This window comes from Perna viridis, chromosome 11 (assembly GCF_037379345.1).
Source record: "Perna viridis isolate PV_CMFRI_1.1 ecotype Kerala chromosome 11, ASM3737934v1, whole genome shotgun sequence".
Classification (NCBI taxonomy): Eukaryota; Metazoa; Mollusca; class Bivalvia; order Mytilida; family Mytilidae; genus Perna; species Perna viridis.
Genome location: NC_142455.1, coordinates 3,317,568 through 3,334,199, shown reverse-complemented (window position 1 = coordinate 3,334,199; position 16,632 = coordinate 3,317,568). Strand labels below are relative to the sequence as shown.

The 16,632-nt window shown below is 32.3% G+C and overlaps 1 protein-coding gene across 7 annotated transcripts in view; it reads left to right on the top strand.

Moving 5' to 3' along the window:
- Window positions 1–15,848, top strand: part of LOC148602348 (transmembrane protein 198-like) — a 46,460-nt gene extending 30,612 nt beyond the window's left edge. For 6 of the 7 annotated variants that reach the window (XM_088553627.1, XM_088553625.1, XM_088553624.1 and 3 more), the window contains 4 exons: window positions 3,098–3,368; window positions 7,593–8,156; window positions 10,798–10,928; window positions 11,984–15,848. In XM_088553627.1, coding sequence (XP_088409753.1) covers window positions 3,140–3,368; window positions 7,593–8,156; window positions 10,798–10,928; window positions 11,984–12,112 — 1,053 coding nt within the window. In that variant the 5' untranslated portion in view covers window positions 3,098–3,139 and the 3' untranslated portion in view covers window positions 12,113–15,848. Of the gene's footprint in view, window positions 1–748; window positions 1,010–3,097; window positions 3,369–7,592; window positions 8,157–10,797; window positions 10,929–11,983 lie in introns of those variants that run through there. The other variant, XM_088553628.1, reaches the window with a different exon arrangement.
- The last annotated feature ends 784 nt before the right edge of the window (window positions 15,849–16,632 follow it).

Sequence of the window (16,632 nt, the reverse complement as noted above, 5' to 3'; positions counted from 1 at the left end):
ACTTTCAAAAATCTACAAACTCACTTTTGACCTTTAACCTTGAGGATTGGTGCCAATGAATAAAAGTATTTTCACAATACTTCATTATTGGATCCTCTTGTATTTTTCTCCTTAAACCCTCTAAATACATGTACTCAGATTGTGTTGTGTGCTCAATAAATCCATTTTGTTACTCTGCCCATAATAAAACAGAAGGTATATAGACTCCTCTGAAATTTGATACATGAACAGATATTTTGAAATGTGATATGTTTAGAAATTACAGATTAGCATGTCAGCAATATAGATTAATTAGTTGAATAATTAGCAGGGATATGTAGGCTGGCTTTAAATGAAACAGACGATTACATAATTATGGCATGGTTATGGAAGAAATTAACAGATGGGCTAAAAAATTTATTGATCTGAGAACTGTCTAAAGAACAGGAATTATGGAGAATTTTACTTCTTTTAGAAATTACTATATTATATAATTTTCAAAACATCAAAATGAGGTATTGGATTATTTCTAGATAAATCAGATATAATTACATGTATTATCATTTTCAGTGTGTCTGTGTTCCACTGAATTTTGTATTAAGATGTTTTAATTGGTTCCAATGATTTTATGAATTATATAATAGTCATTGGCCTGTTGTATGAAGGAGAGAATTATGATTGAATTAAGCCACATAATTACATGGCGACACAAAGCAATCACTTTTATGATACTGTGGGATTTATAGCTGTGCAGTTTGGCTGACTTTGTCTGTATTAATTTGATTGATTTTTAAGGATTACCACAGTATAATGTACATTAAAATTGCTTGCTTTGTTTAGCTGTTTTTTTTTTTTCATTCAACTTCTGAAATTAATGTGACAGAGTTGTGTATTGGCTGAATATAATTGATTTTAAGTACACAAGGAGGAAATTAACTGAGGAATTTGTGTGATTCAGTGCTATATTCATGAAATTCCTTTTGTTTAGAGATAATCTATTTTATGGATGGAGTAGGAGGACATATTATCTGTAAGTAGTTATATCATACTGCATGTAGCTGTAACTTGATCAATTTTGAAATTTAATTGTTATCCCCATGTATTTAATGCAGTAACTTATATTAAAAGGGTCTAATTACTTCAACCACCTATTGTTTGAAGTAAAAATCAATATTTGAAGTTTTGATGTACCCTGTACATGTTTATTTGTTTTTAAATTAATTACTTCCTCAAGCTGTTATTATGTCTTTATCAGATTTTTTTTTATCAGTTTTACATTCAGCAGTAAAAGGGGGGGGAGGGGTTAAAAAGGACATTTTGATATCTTATGTAAGTATATAAAAACCAAGGTTTATGATTGCATTGCAATATAAAGAAAGGGGAAAAAAAGGAGCTTTCCTTTGTTATTGTGAACTATATCAAAAGGGGGGATTGATTACAAATATAGGTAATCCTTAGAAGAGGTTGGTTTGTTTAGTGTGTAGGAAAAAAAGGGGGGTTGATTACATGTAGATATGTAGGTAACCGTAAGAAGAGGTTGGTTTGTTTTTCGTGTAGAAAAAAAGGGGTGATAATATATGTACAAATATAAGTAACTGTAAGAAGAGGTTGGTTTGTGTAGCGTGTAGAAAAAAAGGGGGTGATAATACATGTACAAATTAGTAACCATAAGAAGAGGTTGGTTTGTTTAGTGTGCAGACATTGTGACCTGGTTTACAGTGATCAAACAGAGATAACACAATCTTTTTTTTTCAGTGACACAAAAAAACCACAAAATCCCAGACTTTTAAATATTGATTTGAAGTAAAAACAGACAGTATTTTATAGGAGTTTAATATGCAGAAAGGTGTTTGTATACTTGTTAGACAACTGCCTGGGGACTTTGTATGTGTAGCTTGGTATATTATTAACTATAATGAGTCTAATACTGTAAAGGATTGTAGCTATACATTTTATTGTGGGTTTTGTTGGAAGGTGATTATATAATGCTTTGTCAAATTTAAGGAACTGTTATTATTTTTGTTCCAGTGACTGACTTTTTGTAGGTCAAGTTTTCGAGTGTTGTCTTAAATGGAAGTTGATTCTATTGTCACAACAGACAGTAGAAGTATTTGGTTCAGACATGAGAAAAGGATTCCTTTAGAGATCAATGTTTTTTGTAGTCACTGAATTACTTCTGTTAGTGTTGAGTACAAGCCTGTTTTAATAGATTTTCTGTCAGTAATACAGTATTCAATTCTGGTGTGTATATTTGTACATGTTTTATATTGTAAATTCAGCAAGTAGTACATTTTTTTATTGCACAAAGTTGCAATATTTCTTAAAATAGGTATTTTAGAGTTTTCCCTGTTGTAATGTTCTATAACTACTAAAAAGAATTAGAATTGTTTGCAAGAATAAAAGTTGAAACTACATGTAGCTTTATAGATCAATTAAAATAAAAAGACGATTGCTAAACCTTCTGATTTTGCTGTACCATGTATATACATGTAGTAAACTGGAAAGTCACGGATGTAGCTGGTTGAAAAACTTACTGAGAAAACGATGAAAAACTATTGTTTTTTACTTCTAATATTTTTCTTTGAATTCTGTCAAAGGACTTTGGACTCTTTACTGAAAATTTGGATGAATCATCTTGTATTGTTTCTCTGGCTATGACAAAGATTTAACTGCTACATGAATGTGAATCCTTCTTTGTGTTTTAAACAATGCATCGCTGTGTTTTTTTTAAAATTTTAACAGTTTGGAGCATTTGTCTTTTGGACATTTTTGCCTTGATTTACTTACCAACAGGGATTGAATTTCAGAATTTTTCCACTAGCTAAATTTAGCAAGTACTGAAAATTTACAGTCAACAAATTTAAGTTTTTTTGTTATTCCTGGACTTTACATATACGGCATATAGGATTCCATGAGCAAATTTTAGTAAGTGGTAATAATTTCTACTAGCAAGTTTGAATTTCAATTCACGTGTAGCAAGTATTTCCCCTTAAAATCGATCACTGACCAAAGTTTGTACTTCAATTATGTCTTAGATTCCATGTGTTTGTAGACAAGGACACCCAGTGCTTTACTATCTTTTGTATTCAGTTTTAAGGTTGATTTTTCTATATTTCAGATGAGTGACTACAAGTAAACTTTTAAGCTGTCTGTGTTTAAAATGGTAGAACAGATGAAAATATCCTCAGGAGTTCTTATGAGGCGACTCTTGGCCTCAAATTATAATGTTAGTGACATGAACGAAAATTCCACGATAATCATTCCGCCTACTCCGAAGCCAAGTGGAGCAACGATCCGATCATGTGACCATATTGATACGGAATATAACATAGCTTTGGCTATTATATGTGCCATGTGCTTCGTCTTTGGAATAATTTATACTTTCTTTGGTAAGTACATGTATTATTTTGTACATTGTATGTATATGTAGAATTTAAAAAAAATTCATACCAGAATAAGATTGAAAAATTGTCAGTTTTTAACAGCATGCAGGTTAAGTTCAAAAATTGATGCAACTCAGCTTAGAATGACCATCATGAGTAGGTTTTATTTATTATTCAAGATAGTATAGTTAAGATTTTCAATATATGAGCTTTAGTGAGCATGTTAAATCTAGATTTTTTACTACTAAGAGTGATTAAATATTTTTAAGACTTGCTTGTAGTTACTCCCATTTGGCATTTAATCATTTTTAAGACTTAAACAAAATCATAAGAAAATGGCAGTAAACTACATGTGAAAGAACAAGTTTATCATTGCAGGGTGGTTGAAAAAGTTTTTGCATATTTATTCAGTGGCTGAGAACAAGAAAAGCTTTTTATAACCCTGCTTGAAAAGAAACTGAATTACCATGTTCACTTTACATGAAATGCATTGCTTGCTTAGCATTAATTTTGTCTGGAACCCTAACTATTTGTACTATTTAGGAGGTAGACCTACGGTAAGGGACACAACTCTTACAAATTACCGACACGTTTGTATTCAGGCTCCTTATGTCAATCTCATGTAAGCATTAAAGTAACTTGGATTGATTTCTCTCTGTTTCAAATGAAAGCTTGAAAGGCTTTGGTGAAATTGAATATGATACAAACATATCACTGATTTCAAGATTATGTCCCTTACCCTAGGTCTACCTCTTTAAGTGAAAGAGAGACTTTTGGCAAACTAAAATGATCACCAAAAAAAGGATTCATGTACTGTATCTTGGTGTACATTTAAATTTAAGGGACTTATGGCAAAAATCTATATAACATGGTCTAAAATGAGTTTCTGTTTAGATTTAGGCTCTATGAAAAAGATATCTTGGTGTCAGTTAAAGAAATTTTTGGCACAGATGATCAGACATAAGTCTATTACTACCAATTATCTGATGTTTTGCCATGGAAGACATAATCTAACATAACATTCCTTAGTGTTAGCTTTAGGTTAATAGGATAGATATAAGTCAGCATTTCTCATCTAAGGCAATCATAGAAAAATTCTCAGGTTATCATCCCAGCTCTTTCCCTTTCTGCAGCCCCCAAAGTCCATTTGAGTATGACACTAGGGTCATCATGATTATGATGAGTTTCTATAAATGCATTTGTTATTGGTCATAATGCTATGAGTTTCTAAGTGTTGTTAAATTATGGTGTAAGATATTTAGAGACTTAACTTAATGGATCATGTCACACAAATATTAGGAGACCATGGGCGGAATAGAGGAGCGTAAATAAGATTAATGGCCAAAGAAAGCATGGCCTGAAAATTTTTGGGGTTAAAATCATAATGTTTTGCATTAAAAAAAATTCCCAATTTAATTTTTTTTTTGGGGGTGTGTGGCGGGGGGAGGGGGTGGCAGCATATGCTAGATTTACCCCTATGAATCCATACACAGGGACTTTCATGATTATTTCATTTAAATATTACAAGAGCAGCTTGGGTCAATGGCTTCTTTTAGAAATCTTGCTAAACCTTTGGCTTTGTTGTTATAGACCTATTTTTTTAATCCAAATTTTCCTAGTTATAATCTAACATTCCTTTTTGTTAGTTATGAGGTTAATGGAATAGTAGTCAGCTTATATCATCTTCATATCTATCATCTCAGCATGAAGGCATTGATATAGAAATTTCTTGGTATTAATCTTTTGTTTAACCTCAATAAACCCTCTTAACTATTTTAACTCAATGGTGTGGAGCATTAAATGATAAGCAGGGTTTTTTATTTTGTATAAGAGTTATGTTCCTTTCATCTCTTAAAAATTTCAAATGAATAGGATGTCTTTAGTTTGGTATGGCCTAATTTGAAAAAAATGCTGTCAGGGCAAAAAGATGTCACAGTGTAAAATGTTTGTGCTGATTCACTTTTTCATAATTTAAAAAAAAAATGTTTAAATTCTTGCATAATTTGGGTGCAATTTCTTGTAACTATCTTCTAACTTCACAGAGAATTTGAAATTTCTCATGTAAGCAGATAAAATCAGGCATAAAAATGTACACCTTTGATAAGCAGCATGTGGTGAGAGGCATGTTAAAATGGTATTAGAAGGAATTAACAACCTTGTGAGAAAGCAGTTAATATCTTAAAGGATGGAGATTTTAATGAGGATATTTAAGTGGAGAAAGTTTTAAGGCTTCTACTAAATGTATATTCTTCAACTTGTTATTTGAAACATGATCACATTTAGAGACAATCCAGACTGTTAGGTTTGCGGCATAAATAGAATTAAAGGCTAAGTGAAGCATGGCAAGAACAGTTTTGGGGTGTTGAATTTGTGAGAAAAATAATATGCAAAAAAAAAGTTCTTTATGCTGGGTCCCCCCATAGTGAATCCAAGCCTGATAATAGCCCATGTCTCCTTATGAAATAGTATTTTTTATGCCTCTGCAACGATAAGTTGGGGGCATGTTTATTTTACCCCTGTCCGTCTGTCCATCCGTAATTCTGTCCATCCCATAAGGTTTTCGCACTTTTTTTGGAAAATCCTTGAAGATATTGAACTGATTTTTTGTATGTGATTCTTTTATGATTGGTTACAGATAAAGTTAAAGTTTCATTCCGCTATGCTGAGTTTTACCAAAATTATGGGCCCTGGACTTAAAAAATTCCATGGAAATAACAGTTTTCTGCACTTTTTTTGTAAACCCTCGAAGATATTTGACTGGTTTTTGGTATGTGAGTCTGTCATGATTAGTTACAGATTGAGTTTAAGTTTCATTCAGATATGCTGAGTTTTACTCAAAACCATATGCGGGGGCATCATTTGTGTCTCACAGACACAATAACACATCTGAGAAAGTGCTTTTTACAATTATGAGTTATGAAGATTAAATGCAGGGGCATCACTTTATCTAGTTTAAAATTGTTATTATTTTGTGTGTTAGAGCATTATGCATGCATTAAAGCATGTTTAAAAAAAAAATCAACATAAAAGCACATCTCCCTACATGCAAGCCCCCCTCCTTATGAAATTACTAAACATCTCCCTACATGCAAGCCCCCCTCCTTATGAAATTACTAAACATCCCCCTACATGCAAGCCCCCTCCTTATGAAATTACTAAACATATCCCAATATGCAAGCCCCCCTCCTTATGAAATTACTAAATATCCCCCTACATGCAAGCCACCCCCTTCCTTTTGAAATTACTAAACATCCCCCTACATGCAAGCCCCCCTTCTTATGAAATTACTATACATCCCCCTACATGCAAGCCCCCTTCTTATGAAATTACTATACATCCCCCTACATGCAAGTCCCCCCTCCTTATGAAATTACTAAACATCTCCCTGCATGCAAGCCCCCCTCCCCCTCTTATGAAATTACTAAACATCTCCCTACATGCAAGCCCCCTCCTTATGAAATTACTAACTTTTGAAATTTTATAAAATGTTAAATATGGTCAAACATGAAAAATATTGATCAATTAATAATCATTGACACTGGTAGTTTTTTTGTCAACTTAATTTTCCTAAATTTGAATGATTTTAAAATCAGATTTGCAGTACATTTCACCGTTCATTTAAAATGCTAATTTCAAAAACCTTATGATTCAGAGCTGGCAGTTAAAATACATGTGCCACAAAAAGTTAAATTTTCTGACTCCCATAGAAAACAAAGCTCACAGATTATTCTGTTCAAACTACATCAGCATACCCCTGCAAACAGATAACATGTGTACCCCACTCAACAAGGGGATGGTATTTTGGAATTCATCCGTATGCCTGAATTTTGGTAGCAATTGCCTCAGCTGGATGGATTTATTTCAAATTTTGTGTGTGGTTTTATATATAAACATATGTTATAAGCACATTTGGTTGCTCTACGATATCAAATTTCTGTACTAGTGGGAGCATAGATACAAATGTACATGGAACAGAATTTTATTTTATGTCTGTCTATAATAAAGTACCAGATATTTCTTTCACTTTAAAATAGAACTTTTCAAATCCATATTTTACTGTAATGTTTTTTTTTACTGTATACTTTAATTTCAGCAGTTGTGTTGGCTTTGTGAAATCATATCCAATATACCAACTCCTCAATAGATTTTGATGAAACTTTATAGAGATAAAACTTAGCAGAATGGTTTACATGCATTTTGAATCGAAAATGCTGTTGTTTTATTTTTCAGGGTACAGATTTTTCAAAGCAGTGATGTTTCTGACTGGATTTATATTTGCTTCAGTGCTTTCATATTTACTTTTATCAGAACATGATGTCTTACCAATCGGTGGTGAAATCGGTGTGGCCATTGGTGCTGGACTCATTCTTGGCATAATAACCATGTTAGTGCAATATGTTGGATTATTTCTCACAGGATTCCAGTTTGGATTATCCATCGCCATTTGTGTTTTAGTAATTTTAGAACAGTTTTATCATCCATCAACTCGGTGGATTCCAATTGGTATATTATTTGGAGTTGGATTAATTTTCGCATTGTTAACTTTACGATTCCAAAAGTCATTTACGATTCTTGGAACCAGCATATTTGGAGGTGCTCTAATGGTTTCTTGCCTGGATTATTTTATTGAACAATTTGTGATTATGATCTATATATGGGAGCGGGCCAAGGGAGATTACTCAACTCCGGTGTGTTGGTACAGCTGGGTGTTGCTGGGATGTTGGCCGTTCTGTTTCATGGTTGGGACGGTTACACAATGGAGAATCACAGGACAGGGTTACGACCATAGAGATGGTAAGGATTCAGAATTTGCATAGAGATGAAAAGGTCATTGTTCTTGTCGTAGTGAAAAATGTCATTTTAGCAGAATAATGTGTTTAATATCTTGACTGTTTTATGCTGGACTTTTTGAAATTTGGTTGCACTTGGACTTTTATCTGTGCATCATCGAAAAAAGTATGGATGTTGTGAAATGCAACAAATGTACATGCGCGTAACCTTTATTCAAAATCGTATCAATACTTTCAGAGATCACAGAAAGGTCTTCAACAAGTGCAAACACACTTATAAGTTGGCTCTGGAAGGCCCCAACAACAAAAGTTATAAAATCCATCCTATCCATGGTAACTGAACCATGCCACTTCTTCAAAATACAGCTAAAAATTAAAATAACAACTCAAAGGATATATTTATGACCAATATCTCTTCACTGTGAACAGGTGCATAAAATCTGGGGTGAGGTTGAACTCTCCTCTATCTTGAGACATGTCTAGCATTTAGTCCAGATACCTTTTTGTTCTTAAAAAATTCTAAAATATTATGTTTTTGTCATTTATGGTCATTTTGGACATTTTCATATTTTCTTTTGATTTTAAGTATTGCTCATCAGAAAAAAATGTTAAAAATATTTTCAATATGAAAATTTTCATTACAAATTATTTTTTTATTGAGTCATTTATCATATTTTATGTTCTGACTCATTTGAAGTTTATTTCCAGTTAAATGAATCTGTGTCCAATATACCAAGTAGATACAGGAAATACATTTGTCAAATTTGATTTTCCAACAATAGAACTGATTAATATGAAAAACTTGATCCTCAATTTGTTAGAGTGTATTAAAATCTCTTTGTCCAATATTTTTACAGTTTTATCACAGTGGGAGATAATGAAATTTAAATATGTATATGTCAACCACATCAAGGGTCTTATGATTCAGTTTTCATGAAAGAACCAAATGGTATTTTTGTTATACACTGTTAAAAACTTGGGTATGTTTGTTTCCCTTGGCATCGATGCCTCTTGCCTATCAGTAGTAGTCAAAGTGGATTAAGGTTAATTAACAAGTGGAGCAAGAAATAAATTTTAGGGGTAATACTTATTAAAAAGTATTTCATGTCATATTTTTCATTTATTTATGAGGGAGAGGATTATACACAAAGTTCATTCCCCTTAAATCTGCTGTTGTCTTAAGCATTAGCAGTATGCCCATTCACATACATGTACTGCAGTAAATTTTTCGTGTACAATAAAAATCCTGTACATGTATGTACAATTTCACAATTTGAAACATTCATGCACGTACATCATTAACAATTTTCTATTTTTAAATTTATCTAAGAATTTCTGGTCTTGTATTCTGTTCATTGTCAAAATGTGTCAACATTCTAGAATAATATTTGATTACATCAAATGTGAAAGTGAAGTATCAGTCTGAGTATGTCGGGTAATTTCATTGCCTGCTTTTGATCTCCAAGTCTGATTGCAGAATTATATAGTATTCTATACTTTTGCATAACAACATTCCCATAATTTAAAAAAAGGATATGTACCCTTAAAAAAAAAGAATTTTTAAAAGAGTGCAACTTTCTAAGCACAGATACTGTAAAAGTACTATTGTTCATGGGGTACTAATTTTCATGGGTAAGCCAAACCACGAAATTTGATTCCCAATGAAAATTGGATTTCTATTGATGTGTATACTGAAAACCTCAAAACCATGAATTCAAGAATCCATGAACTTGTATTTCATCCCTAATTCACGAAAATTGGTATCCTTGAATTAAAGTGCTTTCACAGATATTCACACTGCAATGTCATGGATTGGTTGCATTTTACTGATATATTTTTATGCTTTTACAGCTTTAGTTGATGAAAATTGTTTACTTTTTTTTTGGTGAGTTATAATTTGTAGGGTACCCTGGTGTTCATGTCATTTGTTGACAATGTAAACTGTCTGCAATAAAGCAACCAGACAACATGAAACTGACATTACAATTACGGTTCAAGGAGAGGGCACCTCCCATCCAGCTTTCAATTTCATCCAGCTGTAATTGAAAATGTCATATTGAGTTAACCATCTATCTTTTCTTCATCCATTTTCTGTTCTCTGTTAAATAACACATAATCTCATTTTAACAAGGTTATCAGAATTTTGGGAAGTTAAGTGTCCTCTACAGCTGAAAAAAAGATGGTGATATCTCATTTAGAAACTACATGTAATCTAGCTGACATTAAGTGCATTGTGCTTAAGTACACAAAACCACTTCCAAATGAATCTGGACAACAGAAAACTGTAAAATGATTAGAGCATGGAGCAAGTTCCTGATTGGAGACAGGTGTATAAGTAGCATTACATCTGTGAAAATTGAAAATACATGTACATGTACATGTAAATATACATGGACAATAGACCCTGTTGTGCTAACTGTAGGATAGTTGATGAACATAGATGGAGCATGCTCAATACACTTCTGCAAGGAAAATTGTTTTGTTCTACCCAAGCCCTACCTCGGGGAAGTGTATATTGAGCATGCTCACAAACTTACCACTAAGGGTCTGTTTGTAACTTTTTTATAACTGAACCCTTCAGCCATATTAAGGCTAGATAATTTAAGACTTTATTCCATATTTATTGAATTTGTCTACTTTTACAGCATCCCAGGGCAGGAAGAACAAAAAAGTCAGTTTACAGAAGGTGAGAAAACGACAGCAGGAACCAGACACACAGTCACGATATCGTCATCTGTACAAAGCCAGACGTACCACAGGGGACATAATCTCACAGGTAAGGTTTCATTGAATACACTTGATTTTCCTGGTTTTGCCATGTTCTGCTCTTTTTGTTGACTTTGAACTTGAGCCCCGTGCAGGTCCGGGTATCAAAGAATAGGCCTGCAGCAGTGCTAAGCTTGTCGTAAAAGGCAACTAAATAGTGCTCAGAACGGTAGCTGGGGCTAGGGTGCTCTGCCCACAGAGCAACTGGGTTGTGTGCCCCAGGTGGTGGAATGGGGTACCCCTGGTGTGTTACATACTGGGATTGTCAGGCTATAATACGGAAAACCTGACCGCAAACCATAGTGGTGCACCGTGTTGGGAAAAATGCCACGTTCCTCGCACGTTAAAGAACCTTACTGTGGTATTCTCCCGAAGTAAGAACTATAGGGCTCTGCCACAGGAGTTTAAATTGCCCGACCCTACCCACCTCTTCCTATTTCCAGTGGCAATCAACATTTGCCAACCCCATTATCCTTGTGTCCCATCCCATTTTTCATTTCATCATCATTTCATGTTCATTTTATCATCCACTTCATGTTCATCGCCTGAATATAGCTGAAATATTGCTGTTTGGGGGTTAAACCCCAACAAACAGAACAAACAAACTGAACTTGAAAATGCAATACTAGACAAAGGGAGATAATTCAATCCTAATTTGGCAAACTTTTCAGATTTCCTGATTTTTATAACTCAATACTAGTTTTTGTTTCTCCTGTTCATATACTTATAATTTAGTTGATCAAAAATATGAAAAATCAAATTCATTTGATATGTCAACAAATAATAGGGCGCTTGTAGAGTGAAAAATTATTAAAGTAACAAAAAAACCTAGAATTTTGGGGATTCTGAGAATAAGGTAATTTTTATTTGACACTAGTAAAAAGCGATACACCTAAAATACAAATAAATTTCTATCCAATAATATTATTGATGTCAGGAATGTGGTGGTACTTCTCAAATTAAGACAGTAATATCCACCAATGATATTAAAGGGACTGAAATTAATCCACTTGATTATTTTATTTATATTGGTTTATTTTAAATTGATTTTCTTTTTTTTTAAAGAGCTACATGCAGAATATACAGAGTCGATTTTCACCTTCTTTAAAGAGGCACAGCCACACTCCCATTCCAACAGAACCCAGTCAGACAGAATTAGATAGTGCTAGTACAACTCTTACACAGATCACATGATCAAATTACATGACAGTCATGTGGTAACTGATAAACAATCCCAGTGCTTCAAATGCAGAGAAATGCATAATGGACTATGCTATGAAACGTCCAGTGGCAAACTTACATGTTTAAAACAATCCATGCACATTTCAGAAGGATGTTAATGTTGACATGAATTCTATATTATTGAATGAAACATCAAATGAATATTTTTTAAGCAAACTTTAAGAATGTTCACACTGTAGAAATCAGGTGGATTTTCATTCCTATTTTATCACAGTGGACAATATTTTTTGACATACTTTTGATGAATTTACCAGCTTTGCATGAATAACCAAATATGGCTCAGAATATAACATTTCTAGTAAATGAAAGTAAATTTAGCTAGGACATTTAATGTGAACATAGTAGAATATTCCATTGACGTGTGTGGTAAACAAATATTCTTTGAAAGAAAACTTGACAAAAACTATATGAGAAAATCATACTAGAAGTTCAGTTTTTTACAATGTTTCGTAAACTTTTCTGTTAGGCCAAAAAATGTGTGTGTGTTTACTGTACCCTGCTGAAAATAGGCTTAGTATGTCATTTTCTGCTGATTTTTCTAGTAATAATGTTTAAGGTCCATGTGAAGGGTTGGTTTTGGTACTGTAAACACACACATTTTTTTTTTGTCTTTTCAAGTGACTTGGATCAACTTTTCAATAGAATTACTTTCTTTACATTGAAGATTTTAGAGAATCAAATCTGATTATGCCAAATGGTTGATTAAATAGGTTATGGCAACTTTTGCCACCATTGCTTATTATAAATGTCATAACTCCCACAGTAGTTAGTGGAAATTAGGGAGTCCACCAGAGTTGTAGTGTATAAAGGATAAGTGCAATCCAGTACTCTGGAATTTTAGAAGAGTGCAATTTTTATGCACATTCAACATTCTTTAACATAGTGCAATTTTTAAGCACAGATATTCACACTGCACTGTAGTGGAGGTAGTCAATTTTTGGTTGCATTTTACTGAGATATGTTTGTGCTTTTACAGCTTTGGTTGATGTAAATTGTTTACTTTTTTTCTGAGTCATGATTTGTAGGGTACACAGGTTGTGATTGAGAATACATTGTTTTGATTGAGAGGACTTTCTGTATATTTCATTCTTTGAAGTTAAATTTAATATATTGTATTGATGGGTTATAATATTTAAAATGTTAGTTCAGTTCATGTATTTGTACATGCAAATTTTACTCTTAATTGTGGAGGGTTTTAGAAAGGAAAGAATGCATGTACATAAATCTTGATAGATAGCCAACAAAAGAACATTTTGTATTTATCTATTTTATGCAACTTGTGAAGATGGATTTCTTGATTCTGTAACTGTGATTGGGGTAAAAATTCTCTCAAGAACAATTTAAAGGAGAATAGAATCTCAGATATCTTTTCCTAACAGTATTTTCGTACAAAATTCTATTGACCTTATATTACCAAGAAAACTTTTGAATTTTTTTCTTTTGCAATGAAGTTGTCATTCAATTTACTGGTATTAGAATTATTAACTTCTAAGTTTTTTCTACAGCATTCAGCTGTGTGGGTTTTTTCTTTCTTTTAAAAAGTTAAAATCCCATACAAATTTGAAGCAAGGATGTTTCATTACACATGTGTATTTAAATGAATGGCTTGGTATCTGTATTTGCTTTGCAAAGCTGCTCATTTTTGTGTTTCTTTTTTTGCAATAGATTTTTCATTTGTACTTTGTGTATTGCAATATTTTATACAGTATTTCACACACTGTTTTTGCATTGATCTCATTAGTTGTGTAAAGTATAGTACAGTTCAGGTGGAACATGTCACTTCCACTCCTTCATAGCAGAAGAACTTAGAGAACTGATAGAAAAAAAAATCTTTGATACAATTCTTTATGATTTTCACATGATACATATTTTGTTTTCAGTTGTAATTTAATGGTCAAACTGATACTAATTAAAATAGTAAATCCAATCTTTTATTGTCTTCCTGTCATCAGCTTAAAAAGTGCTGTTGAATAAGGCATTTTGACCAACTTAATACATTTTTGTCACAATTTTTAAAAATATTAGAACTTCAAGAAAGCTCCAGCTATAATTTTCATTGGAGGGGGGGGGGAGTGAAAATGACAAAATCCATGTTGACTCTGATGTAGATTCTGACATTGTTACATTCCCTATGTACAGACATCATTTCTCTTCTTCATTTTGTCTTTATTTTACATACTTACAGAATAATTTGGTAGAAGTTGTTTGGAGTCAGTTAGACTCAATTTGGTTGATTTAAGAATTAATGTTTTATACTACATTTTGTAAGTTGACAGAAATAACATATTTTTTCTGAGAAAAATCCTAGTAATGTATTACAGGATGATATTTTTATAGATATATGCAAATCGTTATCATAGTACTTGTATTAAAAACATCTTTGTTAAAACTGACTATTGGTAACTTCCATTTGTACTTCGGTGGGAAAATGACTCTTGAAGAATGATGTTTTGTATTGTTTTGAATAAAGTGTACAGTTTCACATTCAGATATTGACAACATACATAATTTCATCCATATTTAAAAATTTACTTCAAGTGGAGTATCTCAGTTTCATAATTCATTATAATGTAAATTGTGTTCACTCTCAAGAGTATAACATCATAAATCACCAAATTGTGAGTAATTTATATGACCGCCAAAGCTGACAAATGTTTTAGACTGCTGGGAAAGTCTTTTTCCATGAGAAATTGCTGGGTATCTATAAATGCATAGTGAGATATCTAATTACAGAACTCTGTTAGGAATAGGAGATCATGTATTGATTGTTTTAAGAGGCTATCCATGTGAAAACCAGGCAGATGTTATGATATGGTTTGCATATGGTAAATTTCATCCCATTGATTTTTTTTAGTTTAATGTAATGTTTAAATCATATGTATGTCAAATAGTAAAAAAAAAATTATGAATGTGACAATGGGTGGCTCTGAAAATGATTTAATGTTCCCTAAAAAAGCAACCAAATTTTGCACAAAAATAAAGAGTTGAATAAATGAAAACTTTTTTAAAACAAAATTTGTCATGTGCAACCCTCTGCCTGGTTTTTGCACAGACACCCTCTTAATCAGATGCAGATTGCATTGATATTGTCAAGAAAGGTTCTTTAACATTATGGTTGGATTTTCATAGATTTCGGCTTAATTTTGACATCTTGGCCTGCAGAAATAATTAAAAGAAGTTCTCCTTTATTCAGCTTTACATGGTCTTGGCAATTGGTCAGATTCAGTGTCAATCATTTTTATATTATACTAATAGATTTTGAGAACTTCCATATAAAATTTCATTAATTTAAGAAACTAGAGAAACACTGTCTTACATTTTAACTCCAGGATTATCAGATTTCTCCATTGATGGTATTTGAAGCATTCTCTAAATACAGAAACTTAGCAGAAGTGCTCAAAAATACTATGACTACAATGGCTAAATACAGTATTTAATTGTTACCTATAAATTTTCTAAAAATAGAATAACTTAAGACATGTGTGTTGTTATATTCAATGTTTTAGTTCATGACAATTTTTTTATTGAAAAGACATATAAAGATTACCTCCCCTTGTGGAACTCTTTAGGAACAAATGTCTCTGTAGAAATCATCAGGTATATGTAAGCATGTCAGCATTATATTGTTATACTGTGTAAACTTGTTGTGTAAATACAAGTTTAATTCAAATAAAAAAACTGAAAAGGACTTTGTAGTTATCAATTACTTAAGTAGAAAATACTGAGAGCTCATAATCCTTGCTTCATATGGAGATACATGTTAAAAGTAAATCCTAAAAAATAGATCATTTTGGTTCAGAGTCCTCCAGCAATAATTGTATTCCTTCATTCACGTCTACATATGATGTCCAACCTTCATACAAACCTTGGTTCTATAGTTTGAATTGGTCTTGAGATTTTCACATATAAACCCCCCCACCAAGTTAGGTTATCTCCCTTCTAAGTTGTAATTTTATTGTCAAAAGTCTGTCTGTAACATTAACATGAAGTCTTTTAATGGATTTCAACTTTGCACCATATATGTATTAAATCAGAGGTTTCACCAAAAAAAAATTAAAACAAAATACAAAACAAAATAAAATTCAATTTTATAGTATTGAAAGCAGAGTTTTTTATTACTATTATATACATTACACAACAACTTTTCTTAAGTTCCTCAAGGATTTTACAGATAAACTAAATGTCTCACAGGGTGGAGTTTGATAGGACCACATATGTTAAACTTCGAACAGTTGTGATAAGTTCACACCATTCAAAACACAGCTCTAAATTGTTATTGCCATAAAATATTTGACAAGAGAATTCACCAGAATAAAAGTGGTTCCTTCTTCCTAAATGGTTATAATTACAACCCCCAAAATCAATTCAAGTGCTTATTTTGTGGGTATGGTAGATTGTTGTACAATTTTAAAATGATCCATTTACATTTTACAAAAAGACTAATGACTAATATTGCTGGTTCAAATCCAAAT